The sequence below is a fragment of the Bos indicus x Bos taurus genome, chromosome 4 (genome assembly GCF_003369695.1).
Source record: "Bos indicus x Bos taurus breed Angus x Brahman F1 hybrid chromosome 4, Bos_hybrid_MaternalHap_v2.0, whole genome shotgun sequence".
Taxonomy (NCBI): Eukaryota; Metazoa; Chordata; class Mammalia; order Artiodactyla; family Bovidae; genus Bos; species Bos indicus x Bos taurus.
This window is the reverse complement of record NC_040079.1, coordinates 14,078,101-14,093,215: the sequence shown is the minus strand read 5'-3', so window position 1 is coordinate 14,093,215 and position 15,115 is coordinate 14,078,101. Positions and strand designations below refer to the sequence as shown.

The following is a 15,115-nucleotide window of genomic DNA, read 5'->3' as shown; positions in this document are numbered from 1 at the left end:
TAGAACACACACAAAATTTAATCAGTTTTACAGAAGAGTTTCATCAACTTGTACAGCTTATGTCCATTGATCTGGATGGGGCTCTGGGCTGTGAACTTCTCTCTCAGGTTCACTTATGATTTGAGCCTCTGGGGAGGGGGCGTGGGCCCCTGAGTGATAGGTTGGCTCTGGGGCCTGGCAAGGAGAGTGACATTTCAGAAGGACTCCCTGGAGAGCCCCTCTCCCCTCTCATCCACACACACACCAGAGGGCCCTCCACCTGCCCCACCCCCGCCATGAGCCCCTGCCTCCTGGGCTGTGTGGTCTTCTGTCTCCTGCAGGCAGGTGAGTCCTGGGGGGCAGGGTCCCCTTCGGGGTGCCAGCACTAAGCAGGTCCGCTGTGACTGCAGCATGGGTCGTCCTTCTCCACAGGGGCGGTCCATGCTGGTGTCTCTAAGGACCCCATATTCCATGTCGTGAGGAGAGGACAGAGCGCGACACTGACATGTACTCAGGATCTGAGCTTTAGCTATATGTACTGGTACCAACAAGACCCAGGAAACGGGCTGAGGCTGATCCATTACTCAGTTATCCCTCCCTCCATGGAGAAAGGACCCGTGCCCGAGGGCTACAGATTCTCCAGACCAAGCACAGAGAACTTCCCTCTCACGCTGGAGTCTGCCAACTGCTCCCTGACATCTGTGTACTTCTGCACCTGTGGTTATCCACGGCGCTGCACGGCCACCTCCTCTCTGTGCAAAAAGATAAGGGAAGCCCTGCATGAATGTCGGAGAGCCCCTTGCAGGCTTCTCACACCCGGAGCCTTGGAACCCAGGGCCACATGCTTGCAGTGTGACACTGAGTGTGCACTCTCATATCACGCCCAGCTACATCAACGTCCAATGTAGTGGACCGCTGGGTTTTTTTATTTCAAAGTTTTATAACTTTAAAACTAAATGGGTTAATATATATAATCTCTGTATATAACTCCATTACCTAGAATTAGTAATAATTTATAAAGAAAGTCTAGAAATATCTGGATCTGATTAATCAGAGGGGTCTAAGGATTGCAGTGTCCCAGGCTGTATTCCCCTGAGCTCAGCAGAGTGTCTGTATTGAAGGTCTGTGTGATTCCACCTTGTGATTCCATTCTACTGTCAGTGTAATTATTTTCTTCTTAATGGAAATGTTGTTTTCTACAGGCTTTTACCTCCAGAGGCTAAGAGGGAATTTGCAGATCAATCTTAAGTCAGCCAGCTTGGGAAGACAGTAGAACAAGTGTGTGTTGTGTGTGTGTGTGTGTGTTCACGGTGTGGGGTATTTACATTCTTGCTTTAGACAGAAGGCACAGATCCATGAGACTGTGGACCATTGGCCACTAGGAGGCGATGTGGGCCCACAGTAAGCAGCGGGTCCTGGAAGGGGTGGAGAGTCACCGTGGGGAGGGCAGCTTTAAGGAACCTTGGCTACATGCCTGAATGAGAAAGCAGGTTTCAGTTCCCTGAGGTCCTGAGGTTCCAGGACATATGGAACCAGGACAGACTCCTCGCTGCCCAGGAAAGTGGGGATGTGCCTGGATCCTCAGGATGTGCCCAGGAGACGGTCTCCAGGAGCTGCAGGGGAAGTGGAGGTGAGGGGTTGGGGTGGCTGGTGAGGGCTGGGTGATTGTCAGCTGATTGCCTGGTGATTGCCGGCCAGGTGAGTGCCCGGCTGCGTGTCAGGCAGGGGCTGGCAGAGGACAACAAAGTATGCTGTGTTCACTGGGGACATGGGGATGGTGCACTCTTCACACTCACCCCTTGCTCAGGTACTGGAAGGGCAGGAAGGGCTTAGAGGGCTCACCTTTGTCCTGGCAAGGAGTACAGTGGACAGGGCAGCCTGCAGAGGCACAGAGCAGTGATGTCATAGGCAAATGCTCCAATCAGGGAGCAGGAGGGTCAGCACTTTATACCACTCACCCCAGGAGACCCGCCTCAGCCAGCAGCTGTCTTGGGTTCCTGATGCTGCCATGGGCTCCAGGCTCCTCTGCTGTGTGACCTCTTCTTTCTGGGAGTAGGTGAGACCTGGACACAGTGTGGGAGCTTCTGAGACTTCTTTGCGTCCCTGAGACAGAAGCCTGGTGATGAGGGCTGCACAGGAGGCTTCCCTGTGCTCTGCCCTCAGCTTCCTTGTCTCCTCCCAGCAGGCCTGGTGGATTCTGAAATCACCCAGACCCCGAATACCTGATCAAATCAAGAAAGCAGCAAGCGACGCTGAGATGTTCCCCTGACTCTGGACACCTCTCTCTGTACTGGTACTACAGCCCTTGGGCCAGGGCCCCCAGTTCCTTGTTCAGTATTTCAACAGAATGTGAGAGGAGAAACAAATCTATCAGGACGATGCTCAGGTCAACAGTTCAGTGACTCTAGCTCTGAACTGAGCTTGAGCTCCTTGGAGCTGAAAGACTCAGCCGTGTATCTCTGTGCCAGCAGCCAAGACACAGCCCTGCATGATCAGGTGCCTCTGGAACAAAATCATCCTTCCCCAGCTCATAAAGTGGTGTGAGAGTGTCAACTGCCAGCCAGCCAGGCCTAAGTCCTGGTAGAGCAGACAGCCTTTCCCAGATATTCATGTCTTGATATGTTTTAATGCTCCCAAAGATCATGCAAGATAAGTATTATTTTAACTCTTTACACATCTGAGAGGGAGTGGGTTGCTCAGATCTCATACTTCATAAATATCAGAACAAGGAATCAGATAAATATCAGAACAAGGAATCAGACTTACGTCTGTCCTTGTTACTGTGGTCTTCGCCCCCATTGCATCATTCTCCCATAAAACAATAAAACATATATATATATCTTTTAAAGGATTTGACCCACATAGTTGTTAATAGTGATAAGCCTAAGATCTAGAAGCTGGGCTCATGTTATTAGAGACCTAAGAAGAGCTGATGTTTAAGTTCAAAGGCTGTTAGGCAGGAAGAAGTGATAGTCTAGTGAAGCCATCAGCTGGATAATTCTCTCCTACCCAGGAGAGGTTTAGGGTTTTTGTTCTGTTCATTTCTTCATCTCATTGGATGAGACCTACTCCATTATGGAAGATCATCTGCCTTACCAGTAAAGATGTTCATCTAATCTGATTTTAAAATCTATCGATAACTTATCACATATTTATCTCTCACCAAGACATCCTCACAGGGACATTCAGAACAATATCTGTGGCCTAAATATCTGTGGCCTAAATATCTGTGGCCTAGTCAAGGTGACACATTAAATTAGTCATCCCAACAACTTCCAGGCTTGCCTAGGAATTTAGTAAGCAAGAAGTCCCTGGCACATAACAGGACTCTGGATTTCTTGATTCCCTTTGCTAATCTCTGACAGCCTCTTCCACCATTTCTTAGGTGCAAAGATAGAGATGTACATATTTTGCCTCTAGCTGAGGCCTTTAGAAATCACAGGGGTGAAAATAGTTCTGCCTGTTGATTTAGTGCAGGAAATTAGCCAGAGCATGTAACATACAACCCTCCTCAGGCATGTTAAAATCAACTTTACTGATGCATGGATTGTAGCTGACTTTTGAACAATGTGCTGTTTAGGAGCACTGAGTAACCCCCAACCCTGCAGTTAGAAATCTGCATATAACTTCACATACTTAGGGATGAAGAATTATCTCTGGAATACAACACACTTAAAGTTGTAAACTGTTTATAGAAAGGATACAACAACTCATAAGGCTCAAGTCCATTGATCTGGATGGGTTGTTTCTGTTTTGAACTGTTCAGTCAGGTTCATTTCTGATTTGAGCCTCTGGGGGAAGAGGCGTGGCCCCTGAGTGACAGGTTGGCTGTGGGGCCTGGCAGGGACAGTGAAATCTCGCAAGGCCTCCCTGGAGAGCCCCTCTCCCCTCTCATCCACACTCAGACCAGAGGGCTTTCCGCCTGTCCCGCCCCTGCCATGAGCCCCTGCCTCCTGGGCTGTGTGGTCTTCTGTCTCCTGCAGGCAGGTGAGTCCTGGGGGCAGGGTCCCCTTGGGGCTGCCAGCACTAAGCCTGTCTGCTGTGACTACAGCATCGATCCTCCTTCTCCACAGGGGCGGTCCATGCTGGTGTCACTCAGGACCCCAGATTCCAGGTCGTGAGGACGGGACAGAAGGCTACACTGACATGTACTCAGGATCTGGATCATAACTGCATGTACTGGTACCGACAAGACTTGGGACAAGGGCTGAGGCTGATCCATTACTCAGTTGCTGCTCCTGACACGGTTAAAGGAGACATACCCGAGGGTTACAGAGTCTCCAGACCAAGCACAAAGGACTTCCCTCTCACGCTGGAGTCTGCCAACCACTCCCAGACATCTGTGTACTTCTGTGCCAGCAGTTACTCCACGGTGCTGCAGGGCCACCTCCTTTCTGTGCAAAAAAGCAGATGAGGGCCCTGCAGCCTGGAACTCAGGGAGCCCCTTGCCGGCTCCTAGCACCTGGAGACTCGGAGCCCACAGACACATACTGGCAGCATAGCCAGCGATGTTTGATCTTCTTGGCACGGACCTGACAACAGGGCCTCGTGGACATGTGTCCACCCTCACTCTCTGTCTTTTCACTCTAGCTGCCACGTGAGCCTAAAATTGCTACCCAGCTCTGACTGCTAGTCATCAGTCTGAACATGAGGCCTCCAGGAGGGAATGATGTTGGGAAATCAGATACATCTAGACCTGCTTGTCTCCCCCCCGGGCACCGCATGCCTGTCTCTGTGGAAGGCTCTCCCCCAGGGTGGCCCTTGAGTGGTCTCTGCTCTTGTCCAGCTTCCCCAGATGTGGGCCTTTCTCTCCCACCTTCCTGGCCCTCGTTCCCACTCTTCTCTACTTCAGCCTTGCTGCTCCTCCCTCATCTGGGTCATGTCCTTGCCCATCACCCAGGGAACCTTGTAATGATCCCTAACTGGGCGTGTTTGAGAAGGTTATCTGGGGTTCTCAAAGAGAATGCAACCTCAGTTAAATATTAATCATTCAAAATTCCTTGGTCGTCCCTGAGGAGGAGAGACAAGCTGTGTGTGTATGTATTCTCCACCATTGCCTGTCTTTAGCATCTAAATAGCCTAGACCCTGATGCTGGAAAGACTGAAAGCAAGAGGAGAATGGGGTGGCAGAGAACGAGGTGGTTAGATAGCCCCACCGACTAACAGACATGAATTTGTGCAAATGTGGGAGATAGTGAATACAGGGGAGACTGGGATGCTGCAATGCAGGGGGTTTTAATGAGTTGGACTCGAGTTAGCCACTGAACACCACCACGGACAAAAGCTAACCCAAGTTTGTAGCATCTCTCTCATCACAATCTTCTGAAAGTCAAGTATTAAATATTTCCTGCATAAGCACATTTCTTTTCTCTTGAAATACAAAATCATGAATCAGCTATGGCAGGCTGGTGTGTGTGTTTGTGTTTCTAATTGTGTGTGTGTTCTTTAGAAAAACAAAGCAAGCAAAAACACAGTTCAGTCGGCAAACAGTGAAATATTTTCAAATATGAACACATCCCATGGCTATTAAATCTGGGCAGACAATTTTGGTTTCCACGCATAGACCACAGCGGGACACTGTGCAGCTGAGAAACTCCACAAGTTTCAGGGGCAGAGCAAGCAGACAGAGCTAGTGCCTGGGACCAGGAGGCTTAAGAGAAAGCTTTATTTGCTGTTTTTATCTCTAGAAGCCTTACTAGGATAGGCACTAATTTGCAGGCTTGCTGTCCCAGCTGGGAGCCATGAACTTCAACTATGCAGTGCTGAGGGAGCCTCTGAGGTTGCAGCAAAAGTGAAGGGTATGGAGCTGGGAGGTGGTAGGAAAGAGAAACACCTACCTGAGGAGAAAAGCGAAGGAGACATGGGGAAGGGCGTCGGGCATAAACCCAGCCTCGCTGAGACCAGCAGTCCAGCTCACACATCATCTAAAAGACTTTGTAGGACAGAGCAGTGTTCCTGGATCAGCGACCTGGAATGAGAGGTCCGATTCCTGGGAACCAGCAGAGGCAGTGACATCAGAACAGTGACGTCACTGCCTCACCTCTAGTCAGAGAAAGGAGGCCCAGAACCCCAGCTCTCAGAGAACCAGAGCTCTGAGCACGGATACGCCTCCCAGCTGTGCCCCTCCTGCCATGGGCTGCAGCCCCGTCTGCTGTGCGGCTCTGTGTCTCCTGGCAGCAGGTGGGTGTTTGGCACAGCGGGGAATCTGTGTTCCTGGCCTGACTCTGCCTGAATCCAAGGCACCACTGGGTTCTCTCCTGTGCTCTTTCTCAGCCCCAGTCTTCTTCCCCCATAGGCCTTGTGGATTCTGGAGTCACCCAAACCCCGAGATACCTGATTAAAGCAAGAGGACAGCGAGGGACCCTGGGCTGCTCCCCTGTCTCTGGACACCTCTCCGTGTACTGGTACCAACAGGCCCTGGGCCAGGGCCCCGAGTTCCTCGTTGAGTATTACAGCCAGGAAGTGAGGGGAGAAGCACAGCTCCCGGATCGATTCTCAGGAAAACAGTTTAGTGACTTTCACTCTGAGCTGAACTTGAGCTCCTTGGAGCTGACAGACTCAGCCGTGTATCTCTGTGCCAGCAGCCAAGACACAGCCCTGCATGATCAGGTGCCTCTGGGACAAAAACACTCCTGCCCCAGCTCAGGAAGTGGCTGTGAGGGTACTGCCTGCCTGTCAGGCCTAGATAGATCCGATAGACTCTCCCAGACGTTCTTCCTCTGCTGTGTTTTAATGCTCCCAAACATCATTCTAGGTAAGTATTATTTTACCTATTTATACATTTGATGGGAACTGACTTGTCCACATCTTATATGTCATTACTTTCAGAGCAAGGAATTTGATTCAAGCCTCTCTGTTGGGAGCCGCGTTAGGCATTACTGACAAAATGGAGGCACGGTCCCCAGCCCCCTCTCCTCATTCCGCAGGCAGGGATCCCAGGATGAAGGAGTTAGGCCTTGTAATTCTGACTTGTCTTTTCCTCTCCTCGGCTGAGTTGACTGAAAAGGAATATTAAGGTGCTTATTGTTCTTGAGAGGAACATGCAAAGGCACAAAGTCTTCTGCAGCTGTGCTCAGAAAATAATTCATAAAGTTAATCATTGACATTTGTTCAAGGACTTTTACAAAAGTGTGTTCCAGGATGAGCACATAGGCCGTAGCTTGAGGCCATGGGAGGGATTGATATCTGAAGCCTATTTGTGAGGAGAATGTTTGTGGCAAAGGAGTTTACTGAATTTAGGGCTTAGTAATAATTAAAATAGTTAGAAGTTAAAGATTTAAGGAATGTTGTAAAGTTAGCATATTTTACTATAGCTTATGGAAGTTAGGAATTTTTAGAGACACTATAGCTAGAAGCCTTGTTAAGAGATAGTGAGCTCAGGATGTTAGGGGCAAACAGGATTTAGGAAGATAAGTAGTAAACTGAGGAATGTAGCATGATTTACAATGTAATCACAAGTTAACTATAGGACACATTAGAGGAGGTAGATAATAGATGACAAGGCTGATCCCCAGAGAATCACTGAAGTAGGAACTCTGTTTGAAGAGCAAGAATGATTTATGGAGATAATAAATCTGGGAGAGGGGGAACTGAAAATGTCAAACCTCTGGCCTAATGTTTTTGTAAAAGTATAAAAGAGAATCTTAAACTTGGAATAAACAGGCAGCCCAAGAAAAATGAGAAGCTGTCTCATTCGCCGACACTGTCCATCTCTTCAGGGTGAATCCCTGGTTGCTGGAGTTGGACAGGAATAAATAATACACATAAGCACACACACACACGCACACATACACACACATACTCACATACAAGTTTTAAAGCAATCGGCTCACATAGTTGTTAAGACTGGTAAGTCCAAAAGCTGCAAGCGGGTCTGGTGCTACTAGAGACTGAGGGGAGCTGATGTTTAAGTTCAAAAGCAGAAGGACTAACGGTCCAGTGTGAAGGCCATCCGCTGACAATTATCTCTTACTTGGGGGAGGATCAGTGTTTTCGTCTATTCATCTCTTCACCTGGTTTCATGAAGCCCACCGACATTATGGAGGGTCATCTGCTTTATGAACTAAAAGGTTATCTAATCTATTATTAAAACATACCTATTCACATGTTGAAAGTGAAGTCGCTCAGTCTTGTCACTCTTTGTGACCCAATGGACTGTAGCCCACCAGGCTCCTCCATCCGTGGAATTTTCTAGGCAAGAGTACTGGAGTGGGTTGCCATTTCCTTGTCCAGCGGATCTTCCCGACCCAGGGATCGAACCCCGGTCTCCCACATTGCAGGCAGACACTTTACCGTCTGAACCAAAAAATATCCCTCTTTGGAGCACCCAAAAAATAAAGCTAAATACCCAAGGCAGAGTCAAGTTGACTTATTGCGTTAGTCAGGACACCACCTTCCAGGGCTGCACAAGAATTTAGTAAGCATGAAGTCCCTGGCAGGTAACAGGACCATGGATTTCTTGACTCCCTTTGCTAACCTCTGACAGCCTCCTCTAATGCTTCCTAGGTGCAAAAGTAGATATGGACATGTTGTGACTTCAAAGCCTATATTTGAGGTCTTCAGATGTCACAGGAAAGAAAGTAATTATGCTTGCTGGCTCAATACATGAGAGAAAAAGAGCATGTAACTTACCCTCAGGCATTTTTACATCAACTGTATTGGCATATGAATTATAGATAACATTTGAATAATGTGAAGTTTGGGGCCCCTGAACCAGCCTTAACCCTGCTGTAAAATTTGTTTAAAATTCAGTCAACCCTGTTTACGATGTCACATCCTCAGATTCAACCAGCCACAATTGTGTGGTACTGTGAAAAGTGAAAGTGAAACTCACTCAGTCCTGTCTGACTCTTTGCCACCCCTATACAGTCCATGAAACTCTCCAGGCCAGAATACTGGAGTGGGTAGCCTTTCCCTTCTCCAGTGGATCTTCCCAACCCAGGGATCCAACCCAGGTCTCTCCCATTGCAGGCAGATTCTTTACCACATCAACACCAAGGTCTGTAGTTAGCATCTATTAATAATTCCACACAAAAGTGGACCCCTGAAGTTCAAAATAGTGTAGTCCAAGGGGTCCGCTGTATATACAGTAACATTATACACTGTCCAGTGAACAGATGAATGGTTCTGATAAATCCATGTGTGTGTGCCCACGGAACATTCACCTATAAAGGCTGAGAACATTTCATCACCAAAAATCCTCTGAGGCCCCATTGCCAGGCCTGTCTCCTTCCCTGACAACCATAGTATTTCTGTTGCTGTCATTTTGTTTTAAAGTCCTCTTTAGCCCAGAGCTAGATATTTACGAAATTGGTCCTGGAAAGTATTTTGGTTGAAGAAGTTCTTGAAAGCATGTGAGCACCATATCCATGTCAGGGACTATCCTATCTGGAGATGGATGGTTTGAAAAATGACCATCCAAAGGTCTTCTCTGCTGTACAGGCTTTTTTTTTTTAAATTATTTATTCACGTTCATAAATTTCTTTTCTCGTGCACATATTGTCTGAAATGATTCTATGATGCTATTTTGACAGGATGTCCTCATCTCCTAGGAAATTCCTTTGAGGTCCCATGTGATATGCACACACCACGGCCTCCTACCAGCAGCAGTGATTTTGGTGAGAGATCATTTCATGTCAGGGAGAAGGCTTGCCTTTGATTTGAGCCCAGTGTCCAAGTCACAGGAGTTGAACTGAAAAGTCCCCCTTTCTATAGTGGCCTGGCCTGAGCACTAGTCTCCTGCCCTGTGGGTCCCACTGTCTCTTGGACCAGAGACATTCTGAGCACAGGTATGGATCCCATGGACTTGCCAGGCTCCAATTGAAGGCTTGTTTTTGTGGCTACAACATCGAGCTCATTTGTTGCTTCTGACCTTAGCTTCTGTGTTTTTGTCTCTGAGGCCCAGGGAATGGTTAGTCACCCAGACCCCAGACCTGCAATCGGGTTCCATGGAAACCAGCTCATCAGGAGGTCACCACGGTCACCCACTCAGGACCAGGTGCATGATATTCAGGTTCAGAAATTATTGAGAATTTGAAAATCACAGCAGCAGAGCATGGCAGCCAGAACAGGATCCTTCTAAATGTGAGGTTTGTGCATGTGATACAGTCTGGGCCTCTAGGATATCAGTTACTGAATGGCTGTCTGCTTCACAAGGAAGTACCCCCATGCAATGGATGTCTCACGTAAAATCGGAGCATTTTTCCTTTACCCCGGGGTCAGCCATCTGTCCCGACATCCCTCCCACGTCTGCACTCCTTTGTGCCAACACGTCATCCGTGGTGGTGGGCAACCAGCTTCTCTCCTCAAAGAAAGCTGGGTCACAGGCCTGAGGCGGTTCGGCTTGCTGCTCCCCCAACCCTCAGACACGATGAGAAGCACGTGCTCAGGTGGACATGAAGGCGCTGAGCCTGCGTGTGACAGGCACCCTGTCAGTCGGTGAATTAATAAGAAAGGGAGCCCAAGGATTCCTGAAGTGTTGATGAGCCTGCCCTAAGGTTAGGGAACCAGAACCATAATCACTGTGGGTGGAAGGACATGAATTGGACTGTTGTCAATTAAACAAAATAGAAACATGAGGGATTATTTGGGACACGTGAGTCATAAAGGGCAGCAGGAAGGCCTGAGGATTTTCCCTGAGATTCAAAACTACAGAAATAATAAACTACAGATCAATAAACTGAATATATGTGATAATGAACAGCTATTTCTGGAATAAAGTATACATAAAGTTGTGAACAGTTTTATGGAAAGTTTACAACAAATTGTAAGGCTTATTTTCATTGAGCAGGATGGATCTCCCTGTTGTGAGCTGTTTAGTTCAGTTCAGTCCCACAGTCATGTCTGACATTTTGCGACCCCATGCACTGCAGCAGGTCAGGCTTTCCTGACCATCACCAACTCCCAGAGTTTACTCAAACATGTTTCCATCGAGTTGGTGATGCCATCCAACCATCTCATCCTCTATTGTCCCCTTCTCTTCCCGCCTACAATCTTGCCCAGCATCTGAGCCTTTTTAAATGAGTTTTTCCCATCAGGTGGCTGAAGTATTGGAGCTTCAGGTTCAGCATCAGTCTTTCCAAAGAGTATTCAGGACTGATTTCTTTAGGACGGACTGCTTGAATCTCCTTGCAGTCCAAGGGACTCTCAAGAGTCTTCTCCAAAACCACAGTTCAAAAGCATCAATTCTTTGGCCCTCAGCTTTCTTTATGGCCCAACAATCCATACGTGACCACTGGAAAAACCATAGCGTTCACTAGACGGACCTGTGTTGGCAAAGTAATGTCTCTGCTTTTTAATATGCTGTCAGGTCGGTCACATATGAACAGTTCACTCAGGATCATTCCTGATTTGAGCCTCCAGGGGAAGGGGGGTGCCCGCCTGAGTGAAAGGTTTTCTCTGGGGCCTGGCAGGGGCAGTGACATCTCAGAAGGACTCCCTGGAGACCCTCTCTCCCCTCTCATCCACACACACATCAGAGTGCCCTCCACCTGCCCCGCCCACGCCATGAGCCCCTGCCTCCTGGGCTGTGTGGTCTTCTGTCTCCTGCAGGCAGGTGAGTCCTGGGGGGCAGGGTCCCCTTTGGGGATGCCAGCACTAAGCCTGTCTGGTGTGCTCCTTCTCCACAGGGGTGGTCCTTGCTGATGTCTCTCAGGACCCTTGATTCCAGGTCGTGAGGACAGGACAGAGCGCGACACTGAAATGTACTCAGGATCTGGGTCATAACTGTATGTACTGATACCAACAAGACCTGGGACACAGACCGATCCAGTACTCAGCTGGTGTGTCCAGTAGCGAGCCAGGAGATGTGCCCGAGGGCTACAGCGTCTCCTGATCAAACACAGAGAACTTCCCTCTCACACTGGATTCTGCCAACTGCTCCCACACATCTGCATACTTCTGTGCCAGCAGTTACTCCATGGCACTGCATGGCTACCTGCTTCTGTGCAAAAAGACAGGAGGCCCACGTGCAGGCTCCTAGCACCAGGAGCCTCAGCCCTGGGGACCACGTGCCAGCACTGTGACCCTGGATGTGTGACCTGGACAGGCCTGGATCTGACCCCAGGGTCTCGGAGACATGTGTCCACCATCAGTCTCTGTCTTTCCTTTGCATTCTCCCTGGATGCAGTTCGGTCTGCATCCATTTATGACTAGTTCTGACTCTTCCTCATCAGCTTAAGACCTCCAGAAGGGAAGAATATTAGTAAATCAGATATATCTAGACCCTCTTGTCTCTCCCAGCACGTCATTGCTGTTTCTCTGGAAGTTTCTCCTGAAGCCTAGCTCTCAAGTTCTCCCTGCTCTTGCCCATCAGAGGGACAGATCTTTCCTCTTTTATTTCCTTGGCCTCAGCTCCCCTTCCCTCTCTGCTCCAGACACACCGCTCTGCCCTCATCTGGGTCATGTCCCTTCACATGACACAGGGAACTTTGTAACCACGTGTAAGCGGTCATGTTTGAGCAAGGTCTTGGGGTCATCAAAGAGAAAACAACCTCAGTTAACTAGAAACCATACAAAATACCTTGGGGTGCATTAGCAGGAGCAGAGACAGGCTGGGTGTGTGTGTTCTCCCTTCTTGCCCCTCTTTCTTAGCATCTCAATTAACCTGGACCAGGTTTCCACCATTTGAGATCATGAGAGCACTTATTTCTATTGCCCAAAGTACTCCATTTTAGCTAACTACTTGCACTGTAGTGGTGCAGCAATTGTTTCCTTCTTAGTAGAAATATCTGATCATACATTTTTTTACCTCCACAGGCTAAGACTAGACTTGAAGATCAGCCCTAATTCATCCAGGCTGGGAAGGCAACAGATGAGGGGTGTGTGTATGGGTGTGTGTGTATGTGTGAGTAGGGGTTGAGAGTGTGGAGTGTGGGGAATTTGTATTCTTGTTTTAGATGAAAGGCTCAGATCCATGAAACCATTGGCCTCTAGGAGGCACTGTGGGCCCATGGTAAGCAGAGTGTGCTGGAGGGGTTGAGAGTCACCCTGGAGAGGGCAGCTTAGGGGAACCTTGGCTACATGCCTGCATCAGAAAGCAGGTTTGAGCTCCCTGAGTGGTCCAGACACATGGACCCAGCACAGACTCCTCACTGCCCAGGGGAATGGAGACATGCCTGGAGCCTCTGGATATGCCCAGGGGATCCTCTCCTGGAGCAGCATCGGGAGTGGAGGGTGAGGGGATTAGTGTGTCTGGTGAGGGCTGGGTGATGAGTGTCAGGCAGGGACAGGACAAGAAGAAAAAGGCATGTTATGGGCATATGGGGAGATGGGGACAGTGCTCACCTCACACCCACCCTTTGCTGAGGGGCTGTGCGGGACAGGGAAGGGCATAGAGGAGCCAGCCCTGGGTCCTGGCAAGAGGTCCAGTGGACAAGGGCAACCTTCAGAGACACAGAGCAGTGACATCATAGGCAAATGCTCCAATCAGGGAAGCAGGAGGGTCAATATTTACCCCCTCACCCCAGGAACCCCGCCCCCAGCCAGCAGCAGTCCTGGGTCCTGATGCTGCCATGGGCTCCAGGCTCCTCTGCTGTGTGACTCTCTGCCTCCTGGGAGCAGGTGAGTCCCGGACACAGTGTGGGAGCTTCTGAGATGTCTTTGCCTTCCTGAGATAGAAGCCTGGTGAAGAGGGCTGCAGCAGGAGGCTTCCCTGTGCTCTTCCCTCAGCTTTCTTGTCTTCTCCCCAACAGGCCTGGTGGATTCTGGAGTCACCCAGACCCCCCAAATACCTGATCCAATCAAGAAAACAGCAAGTGATACTGAGATGTTCCCCTGAATCTGGACACCTCTCTGTATACTGGTACCAACAGGCCCTGGGCTAGAGCCCCCAGTTTCTTGTTCAGTGTTATGATGGGAAAGTGTATCAAAAAGGAAACATATCAGATCAATTCTCAGGAAACCAGTTCAGTGATGCTGGCTTTGAGCTGAGCCTGACCCCCTTGGAGCTGACAGACTCAGCCGTGTATCTCTGTGCCAGCAGCCAAGACACAGCCCTGCATGATCAGGTGCCTCTGGGACAAAAACAGTCCTGCCCCAGCTCAGGAAGTGGTGCCCGTGTGTCAGCTGCCAGCCTGCCAAGCCCAGTCCTGGTGGAGCGATAGACTTTCCCAGACATTCACTTCTTGGTGTGTTTTAATGCTCACTGAAGTCATCAAGGTAAGTATTATTTTAACTGTTTGTACATCTGAGGGTCGTGAGTTGCCCAGATCTCATACTTCATAAGTGTTACAGCTAGCATCCCGGCCAAGTGTGTTCTCAACACCAGTGGTCCCTCGCTCATGGAACTATCTCTGTACAAGCAAATTACATACATCTGTTGTGTTATGTGTCACAAGATACAGTTTGGGGCTCTGTGATATGAACTGTACTCAGTGAATGGCAGCCACCAATCACAAGAAGGTATTCCCATGAGAGGAATGTCTCAAATAAAAACTGAGCATTTTTCATCACCCTGGCGTCTGCACCTCCCTCCACGTCCCTCCTGCATCAGTATTCCTTTGTGCCAAAACGTCATCCTGTGCTGGGCACCCAATTCTCTCCACCCAGAAAGGTGGGTCACCGGCCTGAGGGGGCTCTGCTTGCTCCCTCTCCCCAACACGGAATCACGGGCTGCCCTGAACATGAAGGAGCTGTACCTGCGTTTGACCGGTGGACCGTCTGTCAGTGAATTGGTTAGAAATAGACCAAAGAATTCCTCAAATGTTGATGAGCCTGAGATGAGGTTGGGAGCAGAAACTTGGAGAAACATGGTAGGTGGAAGGACAGTCTCAGGACTGCGGTCAATGTTGCGGAAATGGTGCCTTGAAGAACTGCTGCTGCTGCTAAGTCGATTCTGTTGAGTCTGACTCTGTGCGACCCCATACACGGCAGCCCACCAGGCTCCCCAGTATCTGGGATTTTCCAGGCAAGATCACTGGAGTGGGTTGCCATTGCCTTCTCCTTTTGAAGTGCTCTTGGGACACTTATCATAAAGGGCAGCAGGAAGCCAGAAGGATTTCCTCAGGATTCAAAACTCCAGAAATATGTAGGTAAATACAAGTAATATACATGTTAATGAAGACCTATCTCTGGACTAGAACATACAACACATTTAATCAGTTTAATATCTACAGAAAAAATCTTTAACACTTACAGA

The 15,115-nt window shown here is 49.0% G+C and overlaps 2 long non-coding RNA genes and 2 gene segments (V, D, J or C); all 4 read left to right on the top strand.

Annotated features, from left to right (window-relative positions):
- Window positions 1-275: 275 nt before the first annotated feature.
- On the top strand, window positions 276-887 carry LOC113890862. The segment is given in 2 exon segments: window positions 276-324; window positions 412-887. Coding segments are annotated over 2 exon segments (525 nt in total).
- A 570-nt stretch (window positions 888-1,457) lies between these two features.
- LOC113891112 lies at window positions 1,458-4,139 on the top strand. Its single transcript, XR_003510667.1, has 3 exons — window positions 1,458-1,609; window positions 2,162-2,272; window positions 4,053-4,139. It is a non-coding gene; the product is annotated as an uncharacterized LOC113891112 (long non-coding RNA).
- Window positions 4,140-4,399: 260 nt separating this feature from the next.
- LOC113891111 lies at window positions 4,400-10,716 on the top strand. The segment is given in 3 exon segments: window positions 4,400-6,159; window positions 6,275-6,733; window positions 9,513-10,716. Coding segments are annotated over 3 exon segments (633 nt in total).
- A 504-nt stretch (window positions 10,717-11,220) lies between these two features.
- Window positions 11,221-14,429, top strand: LOC113891110. Its single transcript, XR_003510666.1, has 2 exons — window positions 11,221-13,539; window positions 13,671-14,429. It is a non-coding gene; the product is annotated as an uncharacterized LOC113891110 (long non-coding RNA).
- The last annotated feature ends 686 nt before the right edge of the window (window positions 14,430-15,115 follow it).